Genomic DNA, 22,532 nt, shown 5'->3' on the forward strand with positions numbered 1-22,532 from the left:
ATCCGTCAGGAATGGCCCAGCTGGCTCCCGCTTGGGCACTGCCAGGTCCCCCAGGGACACAGGAGGGGAAATCGCCCTGCTCCCCTCCCGCCTCGCGCCAGCCACCCAGCAGGGATGTGGAGTCTGTCGGGGCGCTGCCGTGGGTGGATGCTGGCTGGGGACGGTGGGGCTGAGCACCCACCATGGCCCTGCAGCCCAACGCGGTGCGGGTCACAGGGCCGGGCTTGTGTTTTGTCAAGCAGGTCCATGGGTTGTCACTGCTGCAGCATAAAAAAATACCCTAGTGCTTCTTTTAGAGCATGCCCTTCAGCCTGAGAGAGGTGACGTTTGATGCTGGGCTCGTTTGGCCATTAAATATAAACCGCTATTACAATAAAAGACAAAAATCTTCCCAGAGGGACGCTGCAGGATGCTCGTGCCTCTGCCTGCAGCCAGCACAGCTCCCCCCTGCTCTGCAGGGACGATGTGCCCAGCCCCTCGCTGCCGCCGGCAGCCCCACGGGTGTCCAGGGCCACGGGCGAAGGAGCGCCTTCCTCTTCCCTGCCTCCGCTCCCTTTTAATCCCTGTTCAGAGCACACCGTGCACAGCCCTCTCCGACCCACTGACACGGATTGCAGGCTTAACATGCAAATGCCCCTTTTTTTTTCCACGCTGACATGGCTTTCCCTGCTCACCCCTCCATCTCTGCCTCCGAAGCAAGCGACAATGTTGAAATGCTGCTAAAAAAAAGGGAAAAAAAGGACACTCACGTCCCAGGTCCCATGGGGCAGATGCCTCCAGCAGCCCCTGGGTGTGGATGCCCCGCTAAGGGGACAGGGGTCCTGGGGGTGGCTGCGGGCTGGTGGAGGGACGGGGCCCTGCTCATGCCCAGCAAGGCTTGTGAAACGGCCTCAGAAATGCTGAGCAAATGCCTTCCCGGCCAGTGGAAAAAAGCTTATGTGTAATCAAGCCTGCGCCTGCTTCCAGGGAAATAAAGTTTCCTTGTTTTGAGTAGAAACACAGGTTTGCTTTTCTATCAGTATCTGTTCCCGTGTCCCGCGGCCTGGCTGCACACACAGACGCATGGCATGCACAGCCACTCGCAGGCGGCCCTGCCGGGAGGGTATTTCTGTGCTCTGTATTTTATTACCAAGTGTTATTCCAGGCTGGCCGTGATTTACTGCGCACTGCTCCAGAGAGCGCTGGAATCACGAGTTTTGTGCTATTTCAATCATTTCTGGAAATCACACCAAACACTGATAAGAAGCAGGGATCGGGGTCCGATTTCCCCAAAGGCCGGGTTGGACGGGGAGCAGAGGCAAGGCAGGCGCGGGGCTGGGACTGCTCTGCCGGGTGGCAGAGGGGCAGCGCTGAGCCTGACGGGGGAAAAAGGGTTTCCTGGGTGCTGAGGAACTTTTTTTTTTTTTGTCTTTTCAGGACTATGCACTTGAAGGCTGATAAGAATATAAATGGCATTGCTACAGGAAAGATGTATCACTGCAAAGAGGGAAAGAGCCTTTCTGAGAGTGCTTTGGGACAAGAAAAATCAGGTTTGGGGGTTTGTTTTTCTTATTCCTCTCTCCTTCTCATGAAGCAGTAGCTGTAAGTTAGACAGCTTTTCAAAGCCTGCCTGGCTTTCTCAGTGGTGCTGGGGAGCGGCGGGTGCTCTGCTGGGTCTCACAAGCCTCACACGGGCTGGATGAGCCCGGGAGCCCCAGTGGGGTTTGGGATAGAGCGTCCCCTTTCAGTAAACACAGCTTCCAAAGGTAAATATTGCTAGAGGGTGCGTGGCAGAGATCTCTGTGGGCATGGGGAGAAGCAGAAGACCCTTTTCATTTTCCCACGGCAAAGGACGGTACTGATTTTTCAACTTTTGTATGGTGGCCACCACCTCATGCTTACAGCTTAAAGGGCTTCACACAAAGCGAGGTTCTGCCTCTGGGCATCAAAATCTCTGTGAAACAGCAATTGGGTAAAGTAGTGTATCTATCTGTGAAAAAACCCTTTCCGCAAGCCCTTACCCACTGCACCTCCCTGACCTTGTGTTTTGCTCTTTTGATTTCCTGACATTTGTCCACTGGTTGTGGCTCCCCGGCACCAGGATGGCCGCAGGTGTCAAGGGAGCAGGGCAACGTCTGGCACGGTGTTTCGGCCAGCTGCGAGGAGCCCGCTGACCAAATCCCACTGTACCCTGGACAGCAGCTCCCGGGAAATTCGCCGCTTCCCCCGGTACTGCCCTGAGAGGGGTGCAGGCCGGTGGAGGAGAGTCCTAACGCCAGACGAAATCCTCCTGAAAAGTAATCTGAAAGGAAGAGATGAGGGGGACGCAGCTCCTCGTGCCCGAGCATCACCTGCAGCCCCAGCGCTCCTCGGGGCAGACTGTGTCCAGAAATAAAGGAAAGGTTCTTAGAGGCACCCCGGGGGACTTAAACAAATATTCCTTGAAGCTGTTTGGATTTGTGCTGTGAAATCTCTCAGCTAACTCCTCAGTATTTAAACAGAGCCACCAGCTGGCTATTGCGGGACCCAGATGTGACAGCGCTGCGAGGCTCTAATGAGCATCCTCCTCCCATCCCTCACTGCCACCCTCTTCTAAGCTGTCAGCAGAAGTGAAACTAAAATAAGCGACATCCTTCTTCGAGGGAAAATTCCAGTCCTTCAACTGCAATTTACAAAATAAAGTGGCAGCAGAGCCTGAAACCAATGTAACAAAACTCCTGTGTCAGGATTAGCGTGCAGCCTGCTCCCTGAAGTGAAGGTGTTTGTCTTGCCATGTCCCAGTGCAGACGGACACACCGCCGTGTACGCACCCATGTGTGTACATACGCAGCCGGAGGGCACTCGTGCGGGAAGGTCTGCTCCCTCCGGCACTCAGAGGAGCTGTGACGGTTTGATGCATGTTCACAGCACCTAACTCCGTCCAGCGTACGAGGGCCGTTCAGTCTAAGTCTGCATTAAGCAACAGCAGGGACCAGCAGGAGCCCGTCTGCAGCTTAAAGTGTTGCCGCTGAGGACACAGCATCCACATACCCCCATGTTACAGCAATAACCGAGCACTGCAAGCGGCTACGGAGCACAGCTGTAATTAGCTGTAATGGTCTGCGCTGCTATTCAGGCCACCGAACTCAGCACAAGTCTTCTCGAGACAAGACAATTACCAGGAGGATGCTTTGCCTGACAGATGGAGCCAGATGGGAATCTGAAAAATTCATGGCCAGAGTCTGAAATTGTTGCTCTTACTGAGTAATAGCCTCCTTGAAAAAAAGCATCCAAGCCAACCCAAACCCAACCCAATCCAACCCCAACCCAATCCCAACCCACCCCAACCCCAATCCTAACCCAACCCACCCCAATCCACCCCAAGCCCCCAGCAGGGCACCGGGAGGTGTGACAGGAGCGCTGGCAGCAGCCTGGGTGCTCCCAAACCATCCAAGGTGCTTCACTTCTTGCTGCAAAACCCCGTAAAATCAGTAAAGAAACAAGAGCCAGCAGCTCAAACACGGGCCCGCGGGGACCTCAGAAATGCCACGCCTGTCAGTGGCCGCCGGGATGTGGGAACCAAGGCTGGTGCACGGTGGCCTGGCCGTGGCCAGCCCGTGGGACTTGTGCCATTGACTTGAAACATGGCAGGACTGCACTGAGACTCGTTTGACATCTGTTTCAACAGATATTATTGCACCGTGCCTTTTTTTTTTTGCTTTCTTATAATTTTGACTGATGATTTTTATATTAAGCATCAAATGCCATGTCAAGCTAGTTTAAAAAAATATTTCCTATCTTTAATTTCTCTTGGAATAAACCAATGTTTACTCCATTATTAAAGCTGGCCCAAAATGGGAACATTTAGTAAGCGTTTCAGCCAAATTTTTCTTTTTGGAAAGTTTTAATTAAAAAAAAAAAAAAATCCCACTAGCTCTCCTGTAAGAGCAATAACTTCTGCTTATGCTTTATTTTCCTGTCCTCCAGAAGACATCTTGTAAATACGTTCGCGTGGGACTTTTGTTCCCAATTACTCTTTAGGTAGTATATCCAAAAGCTTCTAAGTGCCTCGGAAAAGGAATTACTCCTGTCTCAGAGTAACTTGAGCATCTGAAGAGCCAAAGGGGGACACTGCACTGCAGTTTTGTGGGTATAAGGACTGGCAGCAGCCCGCTGGCGCAGAGCAGCCTGTGCTGGTGCTCGTGCAGCGTTTCTAGAGGTCCCTAAATACCGTATCCCTTAAATATGCCTTTTAAGGTGTTTCTAATGAGTTTGAAATTCTCATTTGTCCGTAGTACGCTTTCTCTTCAGAGGCTAAGGGTCACGTCTGAGACAGATGGCCGTGCTGGGAACCCCCGTCGGAGCTGAAAGCCACCGGCTCCGGCAGCGTCCCACGAAGGCAGGAGGGACCATGTTGGAGGAGCGGCTCAGGACGGGACGGTCCCGAACACAAGCAAACAGTGCTGACGGATGAAACATTAAACCTTTTTTTTTTTTCCTCCTTTCCATTAGTCCTTCCCGTCCCTCTCCTACACCCCTGAAAGGGGTTTCTGTACTGCCTGCCCCGAGCAGTGCAGGTGCCAGGCCAGCTCTGAGCAGCCCCCCGAAGTCCCAGCGCCAGCCAGCAGCACCGCAGCGACTGCTGGGGCTGGATGAGGCCCAGCCCGACTCTGCTTCAGGAGAAACAACAAATGGTACAAATATTCACTATTAAACCCAAGGACGAACACGAACCAGCAACTTGCCAATGAAACACTGGCTTTTATCCCTACAAACCTCTCGGCCCTCTTCATCCACCACCTTAAAGTAGAAAACACAGGACAGTTTGGAGGCTTCAGCCCTGCCCAAACAGCACCAGCCAGGTGATGTGCCCAGTGCGTCCCCAGAGGGGTCGGTGTGTCGCTTATGGAGAGGTTATAATCCCGGGGAGATGAGCTGTACCACACCAGCCCTAGAAATCGGGAAAAAAAAAAAGATCGACTTTTTCTTCCTCCTCCCCCCCCAAGACCAAAGTCCAGGAAATTTAATTACTGTGAAAGAAACGTAAAGAGGTCTGAAATTTCAGTTTCTCTCATTTCTAAGTGACACCACGAGGCAAACGAAAAGGCAGCCCAAGGCCCAGAGGGTGGTTGTGGATGCGAGTGTGTTTGCAAGCACTGTTCTCTAACCGGTTTCAAATGTCCTTCGCTTCTCTCGTTACAGGTCTTCTAAAAATATCAAATATAGATCTTTCCCTCATAATATTTTAAGATACTCTATTTATACATTAATTCTTTCAAAAATAAAAAGTGACACATACAGCAATTCAGTCACTCGGAGTCTTTAAAATTATTACAAAAAGACACGACATCCATCCCCCAGCAGCTTGCGACAGCGTCACTTCTGCACAACAGAGTCTCTCCACCAACAGGCTGGGGCTTCTTTCACGATTTTCTATTACAAAATATAATCATTCCAGCTCTCAACATGCCACCCAGCCAGCCCAGCTCTGCAGTCCCGCAGGGCTCCTTCTCCCACCCTCCCCCTTAAAAATGACCCAAAATGGCAAGGGATTTGCAAACTCGCTCTGCCAACCACTCGCCGCATGTCCATGGAGGCACGAGCATCCTCTCCAGGGCAGGAACAGAGGGGTGGTGGAGCCGAAGGGCTCGTCCTTTGTTTTCTGTAGACCGTACGTTGGCCACACCAGCAATAAATGTCCTGTGAGTATGGAAATAATTTATCTTGCACAACCAGTACTGCACAGACTTGGCACGGACAGACTACACGCCAGGCTTCAAGCAAGGAGACCACCTAAAAAGCAATGGTGGAGAGTGGCAAACGCAGCTCCAAAATGGCACGTCAGCGGCCTGGGCATTCACGAAAGCATGGATGTCTCTGTGCAATGTGCACTGGAAAAGTGGAGATACAAAACAGCCAGTCAAACAAAAGGAGTGGTATTTATCTGGAGCTGCATCTTGCTCTCCAGGAAGGAAATGCAGGCTGCACAGATCACAGATGTTTACCTTGCAAAAATCTAAATCTTTAAAAAAAAAAACAAACTGAGAGGTTTGGTCCAAAACATTCTCCCCTCCACCGTGCTGACTACCTGCTGAGTCCTGACAGCCCCTGGCCAGTACCGTGCCCACCGTGCAGAGCCCACTGAGCGTCTCGCTCTCGCCTGCAAGAGCAGAGCTCTGCTGTGGCACGGCAGGACAGCCACCGCCTTGCCAGGGCTGCCCCCAGCCTGCCAAGGGAAGCTCAGCCTCATGCAAACTGCTGCAGTCACAGCCTGTGGTTTGACGTCAACCGAAAGCACCTCACCCCTTCCCCTGCCACGGCAGCGCGAGAAGGGTCTGGGTTGCTCCGCGGCTGCACGGGAGAGCTTCGCTTGGGCTGGTCGGAAAGCGGGGAAGGGCCTGGGAGCAAAGGACTCCTCGCTGCTGACCACTCTTCCTCTGGCGGGGAGGCTGATGGGTTGGGGTCCCTCAGCTCCCACTAATGCTCTTTACAGCTGCTGAACAGTCTCACTGCAGGGAGCCTCAGGCTCGGTGGCTCTCCCGTGCTGGTTCACAGTTTGCAGGCTCGTCCCCTACGGAGCACTCGGGCTGCGGCGTGGAGCTGCTGCGTTGCTGGTTTTTTTTTGATTGCTGCGAGGGCTCCCAGCTGGGACGTGGGCTTTGGGCACTGCCTGCCTCTGCTCGGGGCTGGAGGAGTTGAGCCATCTCCCCAGGACCGCTTCCCCCGCAGCCCCGGCATGCACCGCAGGAGCGCAGGAGGAGACAGGAACGTCATTATCCACACAAACATTCATCTCAGTGGGTACGGGGAAGTCCTTCGCCCTGCATTGCACAGTGGCAAAGAGCAAAACGGTCTGCAGGACTCCCGCCAGTGGCTGCCATGGATACCATGTAAAGCTCAGCAGTGGCGCTTCTTACGCCCAAAGTTATAGGAACTCAACGTAGTTCTCGGGGATTAATCCCGTCTTCCCGTTGAGGGTCCCTTCCAGCCAGCCAGGCTCCTGGGATGGATGAACTTGAGGAGAGAAGGAAAAGGCAGGTTACTACAGGAGGGGATTACGGTGTAGAAGCCGTTGCTCTTTGTGTGCTGACAATGTCAAAGTTGCTCTTGGGCGAGAGCAAGGCCCTTAATTTGTGTTTATTTTAAAGTAAGGAAACTAATACACTAAGGAGCTCAGAAAGCTGAAGTGCTCTCTCTGCTCATTCATGGGACTCTTCTGAGTTCCCAAAATGTTAGAGATGACACAGTGACCAACAGAAGGACCAAGTGAGCTGCACGCTCAGATGTGGACTGGGTTTCCAAATACTAGCTGGTGCTGCAGGGCTGATGTAAGTGAAGCATTTGGGATAAAAACAAGGGTGCAAAACTTCCTCCAGATTTGGGCTAAAATCTCTTTGAAGTTTGAGAGAACATGGTTAACTCCATCGCCTCGTAACCCTGCATGTCCTGACTTGGTCTCGCACCAGGCTGAGAGAGAAAATGCATTAGCAAATGCTCCCGGCAGGAAAGCAAACACTGCAATCTTATTTCTGTGAAACGAGAAACCTGATCAGTCCTCAGAAGACTTAGGCTCTTTCTTCATTCAATCAACTACTGAAAATTTGCTGATTTTACAGGAACCAGGGTTATGCCAATGAAGACAGAGGAATATTCCCCGCACCTCCCACAATAAATGGTGGCAAGTCAGTACTTCAGAGCTACCCGAGTTTCCTGTGACTTTCTGCGGGTCTACTCGCTTACACGTTGTCTGGCATCAACTGCAAGAGTGAAGCAAGTCCCTGCTGCCCCCACCCTTTGCCCGCTCCCCTGCCCCATCGGCACGGTGCCCACCCTCCTCACTGCTCCCCACGTCTCCATCCAGGCACCCTCCTGTCCCAGCTCACCCTCACTCAGCTGTGGGGGGGTGAAATGTGTTGAAAAATTCACATTTCAGTACAAATGTGACCGTGTTTCTTGAGTGCACCCCAGAAACGGCACTGACCACTGTGCAGGGCCTACGTCCCCCCAAAGCAGAGCTTTGGGGATGGGCTCTGCGCGTGCAGCCAGCCTCCGGCCCTCCTGCCAGCAGGTACAGGCGACACCAAGGCTCCGGCAGAGTCAGAGTGAAAACAAATGTTTAAAAACTGAGTCTTTTTCATCCAATGGCAAACACAGGTGTTATGCTTATCAAACCAGCAGAGCAACAGAGCACGGAGGAGCAGGGCTTCAGGTTCCTCTGCGTGCCTCCTCTCCCCCATAGAGAGGATCTCTATTGCCGGATGGCCATTTTCTCTGCAAAAGTCATGACTGACATTGACTGGTGAGAAGGATTCAGAAAGACAGAGGTGTTTCAAGTCCAAACACCTCCACGTTTTAGGAGAGATCAGTCCTCACCAGTGTGGCAAAGTCCATCACTTCTGGGTATGCCTGCAGAGGAGTACTGTACATGGTACTGTAGTAACGAAAAAGAATTCAAACAACAGACAACTAACCAGTTTTAAGAGCCACGGTGTTCTAGTTCCTAGATTAAAATGTTTACCATCTTCGGGTTTCACTTGTGCCAACTTCTTTTTCCACACCTACACCCTCTCACACCCAAGTCTTGGGGCTTTTCTATCACCAAAGGCTAACGCAGTCTGCTTGGAGGAAAAATGCCACCTCCAGCCTGCAAGGAAAGCCCCTAAGGGCAAAACTGCATTAAAAGCTATTGGGTTACCTCCCTTTGGGTGGGTAAAGGCTTCACAGTGCCCCTGCCAGTGGACAGCGGCCATCAAGAGAAAAGAAACTGCAAGTGGGGTGTGTGTGTGTCTCTATGTCTTCAGCCCTCTGGTCTCAGCAAATGGGCTGGGAAAGTGCTTTAACCAAAAGTCACGTGAGTTCCAGCTACTGCTTTTGCCTTAAAAAATCAATTATGTCCCAAAGACAGCCATTTACTTCTATGTAGGTACTGTCAGAGCAGAGCACACGAGCAGATAGGGAGGAGAATCTCATTCTCTATTACAGAATTAGAGCACAAATGCAACACAACTTTCCTAATGTAGCATAAAACTTCAGTACCTGTCAGCAGCAGCTCAGGTGGGGGTTCATTGCTTCAGAATACGGAGTTTTCTACTTCAGGGGCAATTGCTAGTTAAAAACACACGTGAGCATCCCTTTGCTGACCCGTGACTCTCACGTCCCCTGATTTCAGGCCTCCACGGACCCAGGACGTCCCTCCCATTTAGCGTCACAACAAGGGCACACAACTATCAAGTGCACAGGATCTGCTGGAAAATCCAGGTTTCATGTAACTAAAAGGAACAACACTATGGAGTTTAAATGGACCTCTCAAAACATGGTGTTATTTACTATGTGGATGCCGCTCGGTGTGGGTAACAGCACCCCGATTTCCCAGTCAAACCAGGACACTGCTCTGCCATGTCCAACTTCAGAGAACCTTAAAGTCAAACAAACCTGTCTTTAAGTATTTCCAAGATCCATTTGCTTTCGCTGGGTTTTATAAAATCCCTTCATCATAATACTATTTCTACCAAGCAGTGCCGTTTCTAACTCGCTTCGCCCAGCTAACGTGAGCCTCGGCTATGCTGCTAAGTGATTAGAACATGCTGTATATTTTTTCCCTTGAATAATCCATTGATTTTTATCTAGCAAACACAATGTATTTAATTCAAACTTGTTCCCCTCCTAGCTGTTCTAATTCCCACGGGCTCTCAAAGGGGAGACCGTGTTTATTTATATGATAGCTATGGAGCTGCTTAGGAAGAGTATTTTCTTTAATTCACATATATTCTCTTCCCCTTTCTGCTATATTCTCATATATATCCCAGGGCAAAACCAGTGCATGTGGTAGCAGTTTCCCAAATGACAATGCTTAACATATAAAAGCCAAGAACTACTTGGCAAGTAGTAAAAAGTCTTTTCTTTACATTGGGATTATATCTAAAACAGAGCTGCTTAATTCCATGGGGCACAGTCTCTTTCCCTTGATGCAGGAAACAGAAAGTCTATGTTCATTAACATCGTCTCCAAAAATCTGACTAACCAGAGCCCACCTATTCCAGCTCTCAGTATCCAGAGGAAAAAAGCACACGTTACTTTTCCATCTCCTGCATGAAACATTACGGCAACTGCATAGAATATTTCTGGTGCTGATACTTGGAAACTAATCTCTCCTACCCAGAAGACCGTTGAGGAATGGCTCTGTATATGGTAAACGCTGGTGTCGGTCAACCGCTCACCAGTTTCTCCCCTACATTTAGATTAAGGGTCTGTGCCCATAGGAGGGACGCGGCGTGGTCAGGCAGCCCCCCACAGCACACAGCACAGGCACACAGGGGTCTGCACGGTCCCACCGGTGCAGCACGAGTACCTCGCTCTGCCGGCAGCGCTGCCTGCTGTGGCACAGACGGCGTGCCGCGTATCGCTGCGGTAAAGAGCTGGGGCATGTGTACTGCGAGGTCTCGAATAACTTCATCGAGCAGCTGGAGCGTCGGGCAGCTGCCAGGAAGGCAAACAGTGCAGAAGCTGGGGTCAGCACTGGGCACCGGTCCATGCTGCACTGCCTGCCGTTGATGTAGCATGGCACAAAGGTGACACCGTGCCCTGCCAAACTTCTTCCTTTTATTTTTTAGTTTCGATCAGAGCCTGCACTTTGTACTCCCAAGCATAGCCTGGAGAACCTCTGCACGCCCTGCATGCAATGCTGCACCTTCCCTTACCAACCTGCTGAAACACAGCTCTGATCTAGACAAACGCGGTCACCCACGCCTGCCCTTGCCTCGTGCCCTGCGGATGTGCGGCCACTTCTGCTGCCAGGGCCAAAACACCCGTCACCCCGGGCTCGCAGACGCCACAGGCACAGGCAGGGCGATGAGTGGGACGTGGAGCAGGACCCGCTGACCCAGGCTGGAGGAGGCAAAGCAGACATCTCTGACGGAATGATCTCCCACGCTTTACTCTGGGGGAGAGGAGGGGAATCCCACCTATTCATCCCTCCTATTTTACACATCTCCCTTAGGATGAAATAAATCAGGATCTCGAAAAGCCAGTTTTCACACTGATCCTAAAGAGGGCTGGATGATCAGCTGCTTTCAGCATGGATACAAAAAGCAGAGGCAAGATACACCTCAGATTTAATGCCTGTGTTTCCAGTATTTCTGCTTGCTTCTTTCATGGGATTTCTAGTGGTGGAAACAGGACAGTCGTTAACCATAGGACGGAAAGGAAACCCATGAATTGAAAGTCCAAATCATTTCCTGGGTCACAGGAGGAAAACCAGTAATTTGCAAAACTCAGCGCTAAAATAAATAATAGCCAGGTGTCCTTCTCTATAGCTTTATTCGTATTGATGTTAATACTGGCTCTGTAGCATCTCACCTGTACGTTACATGAAATGAGAGATGCTGTTAGAGAATAAGTGTCCATTTTGAAGTGAAGGGGAAGTCTCCTGCCTATCTACCACGCAGGCCAAGAGCAGGACTCTCGGCACCGCTTCCTGCAGCGCTTCCCTGGCAGGCGAGGTGGGTGGCTGCCAGCGACAGGCACTGCCATGGGTGCTAGAAGGAAGCTAATTTGATGGTGTGTTGCAAATGCCCCCAGTACGTCCCCTCGCCCTCCCACCGTGCTCTGTCCTTGCTCCGCAGCAAACCCTGCTCCGGGCTCAGCTCCAGGGAAGCCCAGCACTGGGCATGGAGCAAGCACAGCTCCTACAGCACCGGGCACAGCTCTTGCGATCCCGCTTTCTCGGCATGCCGGGAACTGCAGCCTGAACATCACGCTGAAAAATGAGCCCATCTCATCCCACTCCCAAAAGGCGCCCAGTGCTGACCCGTGCCCTCCCTCCGGGTCAGGGACTCACCGTTATCAAACACAGTGCCTGCCGTGAAGGAGAGCTCCGAGTCATGTTCTGCTTTACAGGCGTACAAAGCTCGGGCTTTCCGCAGTGGTGAGCTGCAAAAAGAAAGCATTCATTGGAATAAAAAATACTCTACTCATATACAACAGCACTCCCCTCTTCACAGCGTCAAAGAGGTGTCCCTGCAAGTGGTGCATGTTGAAGAGGGGTCCAAGGACCTCTACCCCTCCACCAGGGTCCAAGGTTATGCTGCTTGGGGGAAGAGCGAGGAAGACGCTAAAGGAGGCTAAAGGCTCTCAGGGATGAGCCCCTAATTTTCACCGCACTGCAAATCCCAGTCCGAGCCCAGCTGGCACCACCAGGACCAGAGCCTGTGCCTGGTGCCCACGCAGCGGGCAGCCCGGAGCCAGGGGTCCCCAGGAGAGCTCCAGGTGCTAGACGGGAGGAGTACAGTGGGGAGCTGGAAATGTTTTGTGAGTCTCTGAAGGGCCATAACTGACTGGAGGGCCGGTGCGGAGCAAAGGCAGGCAGCAGGTGCCGGCAGCGACCTGCTGCCCACCGGCCTCGCTCATTGCCAAACCCATCGGTCTCCGAGTGCAGCTGCAACCACAAGGAGAATTTCGCGAGGAAGAATTAGCACTTGGGTAAAGGTATTTCAAAACAGAAAAACAAGTAGGTCCATGAAGAATTTGCTGCACTTCTTTAGAGACTGTACCTGAAGACAAAAAAGATTTAACAGCCATTAGATTTTACTGGGGAAGTGTCAGTGTGCCCACGCTGCGGGGGAGTGAATTAGAGCAGAGAGAGCCAGAAATGGAGCAAATCGCTGGCAGACGCAGGGAGAAAATGAAGGACCTCAGGACCCCACCAGCAAAGCACAGGCACACAGGGCTGTGCCCTGTGCCTGGAGCCTCCCACCCATCCTTTCTGGGTTTGGGCTTGAGCAAGGCTGGTGGAAAGCTGGGACACCACCAGGCCATGGTGACGGTGACAGTGCAAACCTGCCCAGGCACCGGGCCATCCGACCAGCTGGACACATCCAGCGCTGCAGCAAGCCACTTGGCTACGGTATGGCCAAGCAAAGTGATGGAAGTGCCCCCAAGAGCTGCTGGGGTAAGGAACAAGGTGTCACCATTTCTCAGTTCAGCAGTTTCCCCAACTTTTATCTTTCCGAGGACTTGAACTTATTCTGAATTCTCTCCGAGCAAGCCCAGTGAAGCAGCATGCTTTCACCTCGTGGTGAAAGCGGTTCACCTTCACACAGAAACCACAAAGTAGGGAAGCTGTGAATGGTTTTGGTTTTGCTGTGAAGAGAGCCCCGAAGCAGAGGTCTCTCCTCTCTGAATTCCAGCTGCCTGACACAAGCAGCCGCCAAACACTTAAAACACCAGGATGGGCAAACACTGCTCCGGCTCCAGAGAGGGTCCTTTGCTGCCGAGGAGGCACCACTCACGCACAGTGCTTGGGAGACTGTCAGATGAAAAACAAAAGGTATTTTCGGGCTTACTACCTTGAATTATTCAAGTTGTTGTTTTTCTCCCAAAAAAGTGACCTCTGCAGCCCAGCGTCCCTGCGGCCCCAGCCTGCCCCTTTGCCTGCCGGCTGCTCTCCGAGCTGCAGCTGCGCCCTTCAGAGCCCTGCACGGCTTTCAGGGACTGAAATGCTGGACCCCGGCAATCGCTCATGTTAGGTTTCTGCCTCCAAGCATGGCATGAGGCCAGCAAAGCACTCAGGAGTTTCACCCATCTGCCCTTGTGCAGTTTCGGGGATGATGAGCCTCTCTCCTCCAGAGGAGGAAGGCTGCTCGGATGGTATTACACTGTTGTCAGCCTTTGCAGATGCGTAGCAAAACAAATAAATAACCTTGCCAAGCAGGCAGCCATTGTACAGGCAGCATTTGTAAGGCTGTAGGTGTGGGGAAGAGCTCAGTCTGTGCCTGTAATGAACAAACAGGTTTGACACGTCTCCCTCAGAGGAGGGATTGCTGCCCTGGCCCCGCATGCCTGCGCCTGCCAAGGGGCTGGGAGGTGCACTCTGCCGGGGATGACAACGGCCTCTTGCTCCATTGTGCCAGGGGTGGGCTCGGAGGAGAGAAATCCTGTCCAAGGGCACCCTGCACACAGACCAGAGGTGATGCTGCCCTGGCTTCCCCCACGTGAGCATCCCCCGGTACCTGCAGTGCAGGTCCCAAATGCTGCTCATGGCACGACTGCATCTCCTGTGCCAAAAGCCATGGGACCCCCACGCAACGCCCGCTCCCACTGCGCCGCAGCCAGCAGCGTATCGCACCCCAGGGCGCAGGGGGGACGTGCATCCTCCTGCCCCGTGGTGCCGGCGTGCAGCACAGCCTGACCTGCTGCTCCAGGGTCCCACTGGAAATCTTCCACTAGTCTGTAACTTTCAGGACCAATTTACCCAGTGATGCCCAAGCACCTGAGACATGGGCGCACAGCAGGCAAATGTTTGTGTTGCACCATGTCCTTTACCCTCCCTAGATTCCAGATAAGAAAAGGGAAGTGGCCAGAAAATGAGGTATCACAGCATTTTACAAAGAGTTGTTATTCCTCGCAGCACCCGGGAAAGCAGTACACGTCTTACCTGTTGCAGAGAGGAGTAAAGCGAACCGCAGGCAGCTGAAATGGCTGGGCAAAACCATGGAAACCACCAGCGATGCCGAGCATTGCGAGTGCGACCTGCGAGTGCTGGCTCCCGCCTGCCTGACCACGGGGGCCAGCGGGCGCCTGCCAAGGGGCTCAAAGCAGGGATTTAAAGGGTCTCTCCTGGGGCAGGAGATGTTTGAAAGCTCCTCTCTTGCTGAGTGCAGATAGCTGCATTGGGGGAGTTTGAGCAGGATGCAAAGGGAAAAGGAAAGTGAAGTGGGGGAAACCGAGTAAATTAAACAGAAAATAGCAAAAGCAACAAAAAGCAAAGCGAATTCTGCAACAGACCTGATGGGGGATGAGTCGCTGGACGTAGAGGAGGTGGGCATAGGACTTGATGGCGCGGAGAACATGGGCCAGGACGGTGAGAGGGGTGACGTTGGGCTTGGATTCTGAGGGCTGCAAGACATAACCAGATACCTTATCAACGTGCAACCACAGAAACAAACAGCAACCAAGAGACAGTCAGACGACATCCGACGATAGCAAGTGCCTTGGGAATATTCAGAGCATGAGACACAGCTACGAAATGAAGTGCCAAGACCTTGGGAAATGCTTCAAGGCCAGATCTGCATTTCTCTGGACAACAAGAGCTGGATCTTCCAATTAACCCCTGCTCCATCATCCCGTCCAGGGAGCCCGACACCCCGTGTGCGGAGGGCTGTCTCGCTGCTTGCCGCTGGCAGCCCAGTCACTTACCTGCCTTGTTTTATTTCCCCCACTGCTGCCAGAAATAGTTGATGGTATTTCTGGACGTTAACGATGCCTGCGAGCAGCCTCCATCCCCCTTTTGTATGTCAGTTGTTGCGGTGTCAGAGTCTGGGCCCCGATCTACGGCGCCCAGCCACGACCGCCTGTTTACGTTTCTAACCAAACGGGTCTTGGAGGCTGGGAACCCAGAGGAGTTCGTTATCTACAGGACGGAGCCAGCCAGGGCTGGCGTTTCCATGCTATCATCTGTCTGAAGACAACTAGCAGGAGAAAATCTCCAGCCCACACCACCCCGCAAGGGTCAGCAGCATCAGAGGGCTGTGCTGGGACCCCAGCACAAGCCGGCCGCCTTACAGGTCATGCAAACGGCTCGCATCGAGGTAACCAGTGCTCCAGGGCTCCTGCTGTGCTGATGCAATCAGTACTATAAAAACTTCATTGATTTGTTTTCCACATTTTACATTGAAGAACTCTTTTCCCCCTCATGCAAACTGCTCTTGATTCCTCACTTTTAAGCTACTGCTGTCAACTGAAGTTGAATCAAGTTACTGAACTAGTGAACACATGCAGAAGCCAAGTGAGAAGTGTTTGGTTCCTTCAACACTGTTTGATTTAGGTCATTCTCAGGTTCACTGAAAAGCAATTATTGTACTAAAATATCAATTTGAGTCTGATTCATCTTCTACTGTTTCTATGCTTATCAACTCATCTGTATTCTCTATCCAATTCAGATTGTAAACTCCGTCCCTGATAAAACACCAGAAAAACCTCTCCACACTGAAAATGCCTCTGTAAAAACAAGAAGTTTTGTAAAAGCATCATGATTTATGTTTTTTTCCTGAGAGAGGGATGGTACCTCTGATCACACAGGTCTGTGATGAAGTGGGGATAGGGTGTGACCCCCACAGGCAACCCCTGGACCGTCCCTTCCCTGTCCCCATCCTCAACCTCATGCCCAACCCCAAGCTGGGGGCTCCCGAGGGCGAGGGAGGGAAAGGGATACAGGGAGGGGGGCCTCCAGAGCATGCAGTAACAGCGGTTTATGGGTCCCACCAGACCAAATGGACGTTGGAGGGAGGGGAAGGGCTGCACCAGGACTAACAGCACGCCAGAGGCCATCGCTTCATCTCTTCTCCCTCGTCTCAGGGAACTGGCACTTCTCCGAGGGGAACGGGATGAAGTTGCTGAGCTGCTTTCTGACAGCACCAGGGTAAGTCCGGAGGTGGAGGGAAAGGTGGTCCACATGCACAGAGGGGCACAGCCCTCCCTCTCAGCTCCAGGCTGTAAATATAATTCATTTCAAATACCTGTCTGGGATTATAAAAACGTTTTCTGGATACGTTTAACTCAGATTTCCTCTTGTCACCATGCGGTGTGCAGTGATGTGCCTCCTCTGCAGTCGAGGAGAAGCCTCCTGAGGAGCATGGCTTGGACCGGTAGCCAACTTGGAAAAAAACCCCAACCTCCCAAAAGGATGAAAGCAACCCCCTCCCCGCCAAAGCGAACAAAAGGAACGTGGCAGCACCGGCACACACACAGCAGGACAAAGCGTGGGCAGGCTCGTGTGGGGGCAGCGGCCAGGGGAGCCTACACTGCCTCTTAAACCTTTAATAAAAAGTTGAAGTCTCTGTAAAAAGGGTAATGGGTTAACCCCTGATCATTCAATACCTATTAGATCACAACAGCAGAAGTTAATTGTTTCAGCCCCCGGCTTCTGCTCCTTAAGCCCAGAATGAAATGTTGCATATATAGAGCAAAGAGAATACAACATTTTTCTTCCATTTCAAGCTGAATGTAAAACCTCAACCTCTATTATTTAAAAGAAAAAGAACTGACCTCCCCCAACATCCAAGAGGGTCTCCAGGAAATATTTTTGATTAATCTTGAATTTTGTGTTGTCTTGTAATTTTCTTCCGCTCAGTTTGAGTTACAATTTAGCACCTTAAAACTAAAATGTCACTCTCGGCACACCAGCTTCCCTCCAGTTCATGCATCTGTGCAACCAGCACCCTGAAGCCTTCCTCGCCTGCACCAGGCTCATCTCTGGGTATTTGGGTCTTCCACCAGTGCCAGCACTTGCCGAGAGGCCGGTGACTCTTGCCGGCGGTTCCTGCGTGCCCTTCCACGTGCCCGCAAATGAAGCTGGCAGACGGTGCTCCCTGGCATTCTCTGATGGTAACAACTCAAAATTGAAAGGATAGGTCTGTGGATTTGGTCCAATTTCTAGGGGGAAAGTGTCTATGTCATAAATATCACCACCGCAATGGCACCTAGAGGACACTAAAGAAGGTTAAATTGTTGGCCTGAACTACTCTGAGGTCCGTATCTGCTTAAGGCCAAACTCTTGGCTTCTTTACTCCTCGCAGAAGCCGTGTCACTGAATTCAACAGAAACTAAGGATTTCCCCTTGTAATTACGGGCAATACCTTTATTACACCAGAGGATTACATACATATAGAAATGAGATACAGCAGTGCATCACAACTTTCACAGGAGGGCTGCAAAACAGGGAACGTTCATAGGCAGACTATTAACAGGAATCCTCAAGATGTTCTCCTAATAATTGTCACTATTTAAAACCAAACTTCTTTGCATTTTTCTATCATCAAAATTGTCAGTCTGTTGAAAAATGAGTAATTACCTGTATTACTTAGTCTTTAACAAATCTGTTGTTAGACATTGGTACTTACCATATATTAAATCTATTTCCAACTTTAAACAGAAGGAGGTGCTACAAAGACCACCAAGTTAGCCCAAATTGCAGAAATTAACCCTTCAAGCACCAGTTCTTGCTGCTTCTTTTTCTTTCTAGCAGGTGTAGTTGTCCGGCCATTCGTGATGAGGCCTTACTTTCCCTTAACGCAACAAGCTATATAGCACATAATGGCAGGTAATTTTGTTTTATTTTATCTGTGCATAAGCATGCTTCTGCCCTCTAATGGAGAGAGCATGTTAGGTGCATTTGAAGGCATGGAGAGTGCTCTTCTCTGGGCAGCAGGAACTAGAACATTTCCTTCACTGTTAGTACTGCAAGAAGAACCAGTATTTTGGAAGCCAGAGCCCGTTGCTTGTAATACCTGTATGCCATGTTCTCTGGCTCTATACAGCTAAGCTACTATAGCAAGCCTCCAAGACAGTACATGTCTGCACGGTAAATGGAATATGAATGCATGGGTTTATCACCTGGAAGGCAGAGGACCTGCTAGGTGTGCCTTTCGTCTTACCATGGCCTCTCACCATTCACACAGACTCCTCCATCCTGGTGATCTCAAAAGGCTCTTCATCAAATGCGTGTTACCTGCTCCGTGCATGGATTTTCTATAGGCAAGGAGTGGTACCTTAGGAAGCAGACCTCCCAGCTTCCAGCCCCTGGCTCCAGTGAGGTTCCTCTCCACTGAACTGTCTGCAGGGCAGGATGAGTCCTAAGACAGCTTAGACACCTCACCAGCCCATCTTCTTGCTGGTTACAAACCCAGTGGGCAGCAGTCTTTAATGGACTGCAAAGGCCCCATGCCGGGGTAGGAGAGGGCAAATGAATGGCACAGCACTGCCCTTCTTGAAGAAGAGCTTGGCCCATGGTCAAGGTGGGCCTTGGAGGGGGCGATGAGCTGGTGACCGAAACATGGCTGGGCTTGTCCCCCTGAGAGCGGCCACCGACACCCACCAGCCCTCCCGCTGTAGCTCCCACCTCCTCTGCGGGCAGCAGGCTCCGGGTGCAAGAGGACATCTCGCCGGGTGTGCCAGCGATGGTGTGCCTGCAGCACAGGACGGCCACCGCCTCTGCTACCGACCCCAGTCCTCCTCACTGCACGACGGAAGGAATATCCGACCGCACAGGGCTCCAGGACTAGAAATTCCCAACGCACTTTTTGAGATGAAATAATTTTAAAAGAATGCAGCTCTCGCTACTCGTGAAGTCGGCTCTGTCATCGCTCCACCAACTGCGCAGTCTGCTACACTAATTACAGTGCATAATGCAATCACTACGATTCTCAGAGAAGAGAGTTATTTCTGCGATGTTGCAGTAAAAAAGCCTTACAGCAAGAACCGGCACTCGGGCTGGCCTCTATCTAAGAAGCTATCAATAATTTGGAGCAGGATTTTGGTGTCTTTGGATCCTTGGTGGCAAAGAAAACACTCTCCATGCCCACCAGAACAACTGAGAGAACTATTAACTAATGACAGCATGTGGATTTTTAAGCATGAAGACCATCCTGTTTCAATGAGGTTGCTCACGGAAGAGATGAATGTGGTCCTACGATGACCGAGCTACCCCTGCGCAGCCTCACGGTCCTGCTCTGCAAGTCTTTCCAGCACATTTCCTCAAGAAGAACAAATGGATGTTTCAGGACACCACCTGAGCTGGCCCTCCCAGCACCTACAGACCGCAGGGCTACGATGCACACGAAGGGTTCATCTCCCTTCTGTGAAATACAGGTATTTATTTTCAAGATACTGCTTGAGTATCACCTTTCTGAGCTTATGTGACTGCAAGACCTGAGTCCTGTCTTGCTGGAGAAGTCAGTGCACACGAGCGAACAGACTATTCTGAGGTCTGTGGCATTTTGGAAAACCATTTTCTTGTAGGATCCAATTTCCTTTCTGTTTCTCATGGAAAGAGCAGAGGTGGTGAGAGGCTTTGGGGAAATGTTGGCTGCTGCCTGCTTTCAGTTCTGCCTGCAGAAAGCAAATGTCATCTGGACCTTTTTTTTTCCTTCTTCTTACTCTGGAGGACTTTGCGAGGGGCTCTTCCTGTTGGGTGCATAGTGGGAAACAAAACAGAGAAAAAAATGCTAAGAACCAAAAATACCAGAAGCAGGAAACAAAGAAGTGGCTAAAATTAGCCTTCCGAGGCGGGTATGGACTTTTCCCCAACAGAAGCAGCAGAGGGAAATCCACAAGTCTGTAGCCCAACACGTCCCAAGGCTTTCGCCTTTCCTGCCGGTCCATCTGTGCCCCTCGAAAGCAGCAGCCGTGACCTGCAACCCAGCAAGGAGGTAAAACTGCCCTGGAAAGCGCAGGGTGCGGGAGGATGTCGTGTCGCAGCGGTTGGCCCCGCTGGCTGCAGGGGCACTTGCGCCTTCAACTCCTGTCTGCCCCTTTGCCAATCCCACTCTCCCAGCAAACAAGTGTACTTAGAAATGTATTTAGAAACTAAATCCTCCTCCCTACTTCCCGTGCCTGCGGTACCCACTGCCTTTCCCATTCTGATGTTTTGTTTGCTGCCTGAACATGCGAAAAAAGCAGCAACTCTTCTTTCCAGACTCCGGTCCCCTTTCCAGTTGCTGTAGCTAAAAAATCTCTTTTCTAATCCCTTCTCATAACCCGTCTCTTTTCAATTCCTCTTTCTCTGCAATCTGCCTACCCAGACTGCCTCTGGCACTTTCTTTACACGGCTCAAGTCCTCAAGGCATTTACAGGTCTGAAGAGTTATTCTCAGCAGGGTTTCCAGACAACTTCTGCTGCTTTGTTCTTCTGGCTGAGAGGACATCAGTTCCACTTCAAAAATGTTTACAACTTGTTGTTTATTTTTGTGGAACTCGGGGCTATTTCTGACACAGAACATCTAACAGCTATGAATGGGCATAGTCTACTGATGAATTAAAGCCCTTTCATGAAATCACCTCAAGAATAAGTAACAATATTCCCATTCTGACATTATCAATACCTGACTGCATTAAAATACATCAAGAACCACCCAACCCTTTAACTCCTGTTCTGTTCCTGTAAAACAAAGCTGCAGAACATAAGGCTCTTCTCAAAGCTAACCAGAAAAAAAACAATTACAGTATCATTTAATGCCAGGGCACTTAAACTCTGCTAAAATAAGGCCAAGATTGCAGCTCACCAGCAGACATAGCTCTGTTGGCTAAGTGAAATGGGAGGCAGCCTTTGTTGAGAAGCTCATGAAGTTCATGCAATGCTGCACATCCTAGCAAAGCTCAGAGCGCAGATCTGGATGGGCTCTAGCAAGCAATTCCGCAGGCTCTGGCCGCACTGCAGGTTAGTGACGGCACCACACACGACCCTCTACATGACCATTAGCTCACAGGGCTTCAGACTGGCAGGATTCTTCCTCTGTTTGGTTCTTTAAATGCAAGAAAAATGATGCTAAAACTCTCTCCAGTGTTATTCTCTCAGGAGTTATCTTGCTGCATAATCATTCAGGTGGAAAATAATGACACACTTAGGGAAATAAGCAGCCAAAATACATTGTGGTCAACATCACTTGACCAAACAGGTCCAAAAAAGTTCAACTTCTTCAACGTGGACTCTCCCCACATCTCCATTTACTAGTTCCTCTGTCTCCATGAGCACAGATTACAGAATCTTCTTTTGGATAATATGGACATGTCCCTCTTTGTAATCTTGAAGATACCCAGCACATTGGTTTGTCCTGTCACTTTGCTGCTTGGCTTATTTCCCATATGTAGAAATATTTCCCTGCTTTAGTAATTTCATAAACCATCTAAAAGCTTTTCCACTTGAATAAAAGAGAGAATGGGAAGAGTTCTGACTTTGCGAAGGAGAGCTGGAGTTTTTGTTGTTCCACTTAATAGACACTTCCATTTCCAAATACAGACAGATGATGCTTGATGTTTCAAAGGGATGCAATGACATTGCTGGTTTGGTTTAGCCTTCTGGCATGAAGCTTAGAGACTGATGTTAATGCTGGAGAAAGGCTGAGTGAATAAGCAAAGAATCAGAAATGGATGCACTTTCAGCATGAGTAAGCGTTGGAGGCACTGCAGGAAGGAAGCTCGCTGGACTGGCGTGTATGTGTCTTCCCCATCAGGTGGGATCCAGGCGATGGGAGCATCGTGCCATCTTAATACAGAACAGCGTTTCATTAACGGTTGCACAACTCATTTATAACAGAGACTTTGCAGTATCACTAGCAAGTTACCAACCCATCAGTCACCGCTCTTACAGAAACATCGTACCAGCACTGGAAGTGGGACAGGCAGGAAGAGACAGGGCAGGGCAGTGGAACAGGGACAACCACGGGTCCATGCTAACGTGCCTCTGGGTCTTTCATGGCACCTAGCCTGGACACAACATGTTCTGCCTTGCTCTGCCATTTGCTTGGCAGCTCTGCTTCATTAATAACCCCCTCCCTGCGTCCTCTCTGCTCAAAAGGCTCTCAGCAGACTAAAAATCAAGGTGGCAGATTTTATGTTGAATCAAGTGCTTTCAAACCGTATTAAAGCTCTTAATAATTAATAGAAAAGTTGTAATGCGCCAGTAGGAAGCCAAATGGCAGTTTAGGAGGGAAGTGTTGGTAAATCAGGAGCCAGCATCTTAGTCACATCTTTTCCATCGTGCCACTGCTTCTAGTACATGAGGTAATTCTGCAAGTCTGGATGCAT

General features: G+C 50.7%; 1 protein-coding gene across 4 annotated transcripts in view; it reads right to left on the reverse strand.

The window, feature by feature from the left end:
- Positions 1–5,198: 5,198 nt before the first annotated feature.
- Positions 5,199–22,532, reverse strand: part of ARHGAP26 (Rho GTPase activating protein 26) — a 158,869-nt gene continuing 141,535 nt past the window's right edge. For 2 of the 4 annotated variants that reach the window (XM_076350459.1, XM_076350461.1), the window contains exons 21-23: positions 14,740–14,850; positions 11,795–11,886; positions 5,199–6,972 (exon numbers count right to left, since the gene is read on the reverse strand). In XM_076350459.1, the coding sequence (XP_076206574.1) occupies positions 6,884–6,972; positions 11,795–11,886; positions 14,740–14,850 (292 nt within the window). In that variant the 3' untranslated portion in view covers positions 5,199–6,883. Of the gene's footprint in view, positions 6,973–11,794; positions 11,887–14,739; positions 14,851–17,579; positions 19,915–22,532 lie in introns of those variants that run through there. The other 2 variants (XM_076350460.1, XM_076350462.1) reach the window with 2 other exon arrangements.

Source organism: Aptenodytes patagonicus, chromosome 12 (genome assembly GCF_965638725.1).
Source record: "Aptenodytes patagonicus chromosome 12, bAptPat1.pri.cur, whole genome shotgun sequence".
NCBI lineage: Eukaryota > Metazoa > Chordata > Aves > Sphenisciformes > Spheniscidae > Aptenodytes > Aptenodytes patagonicus.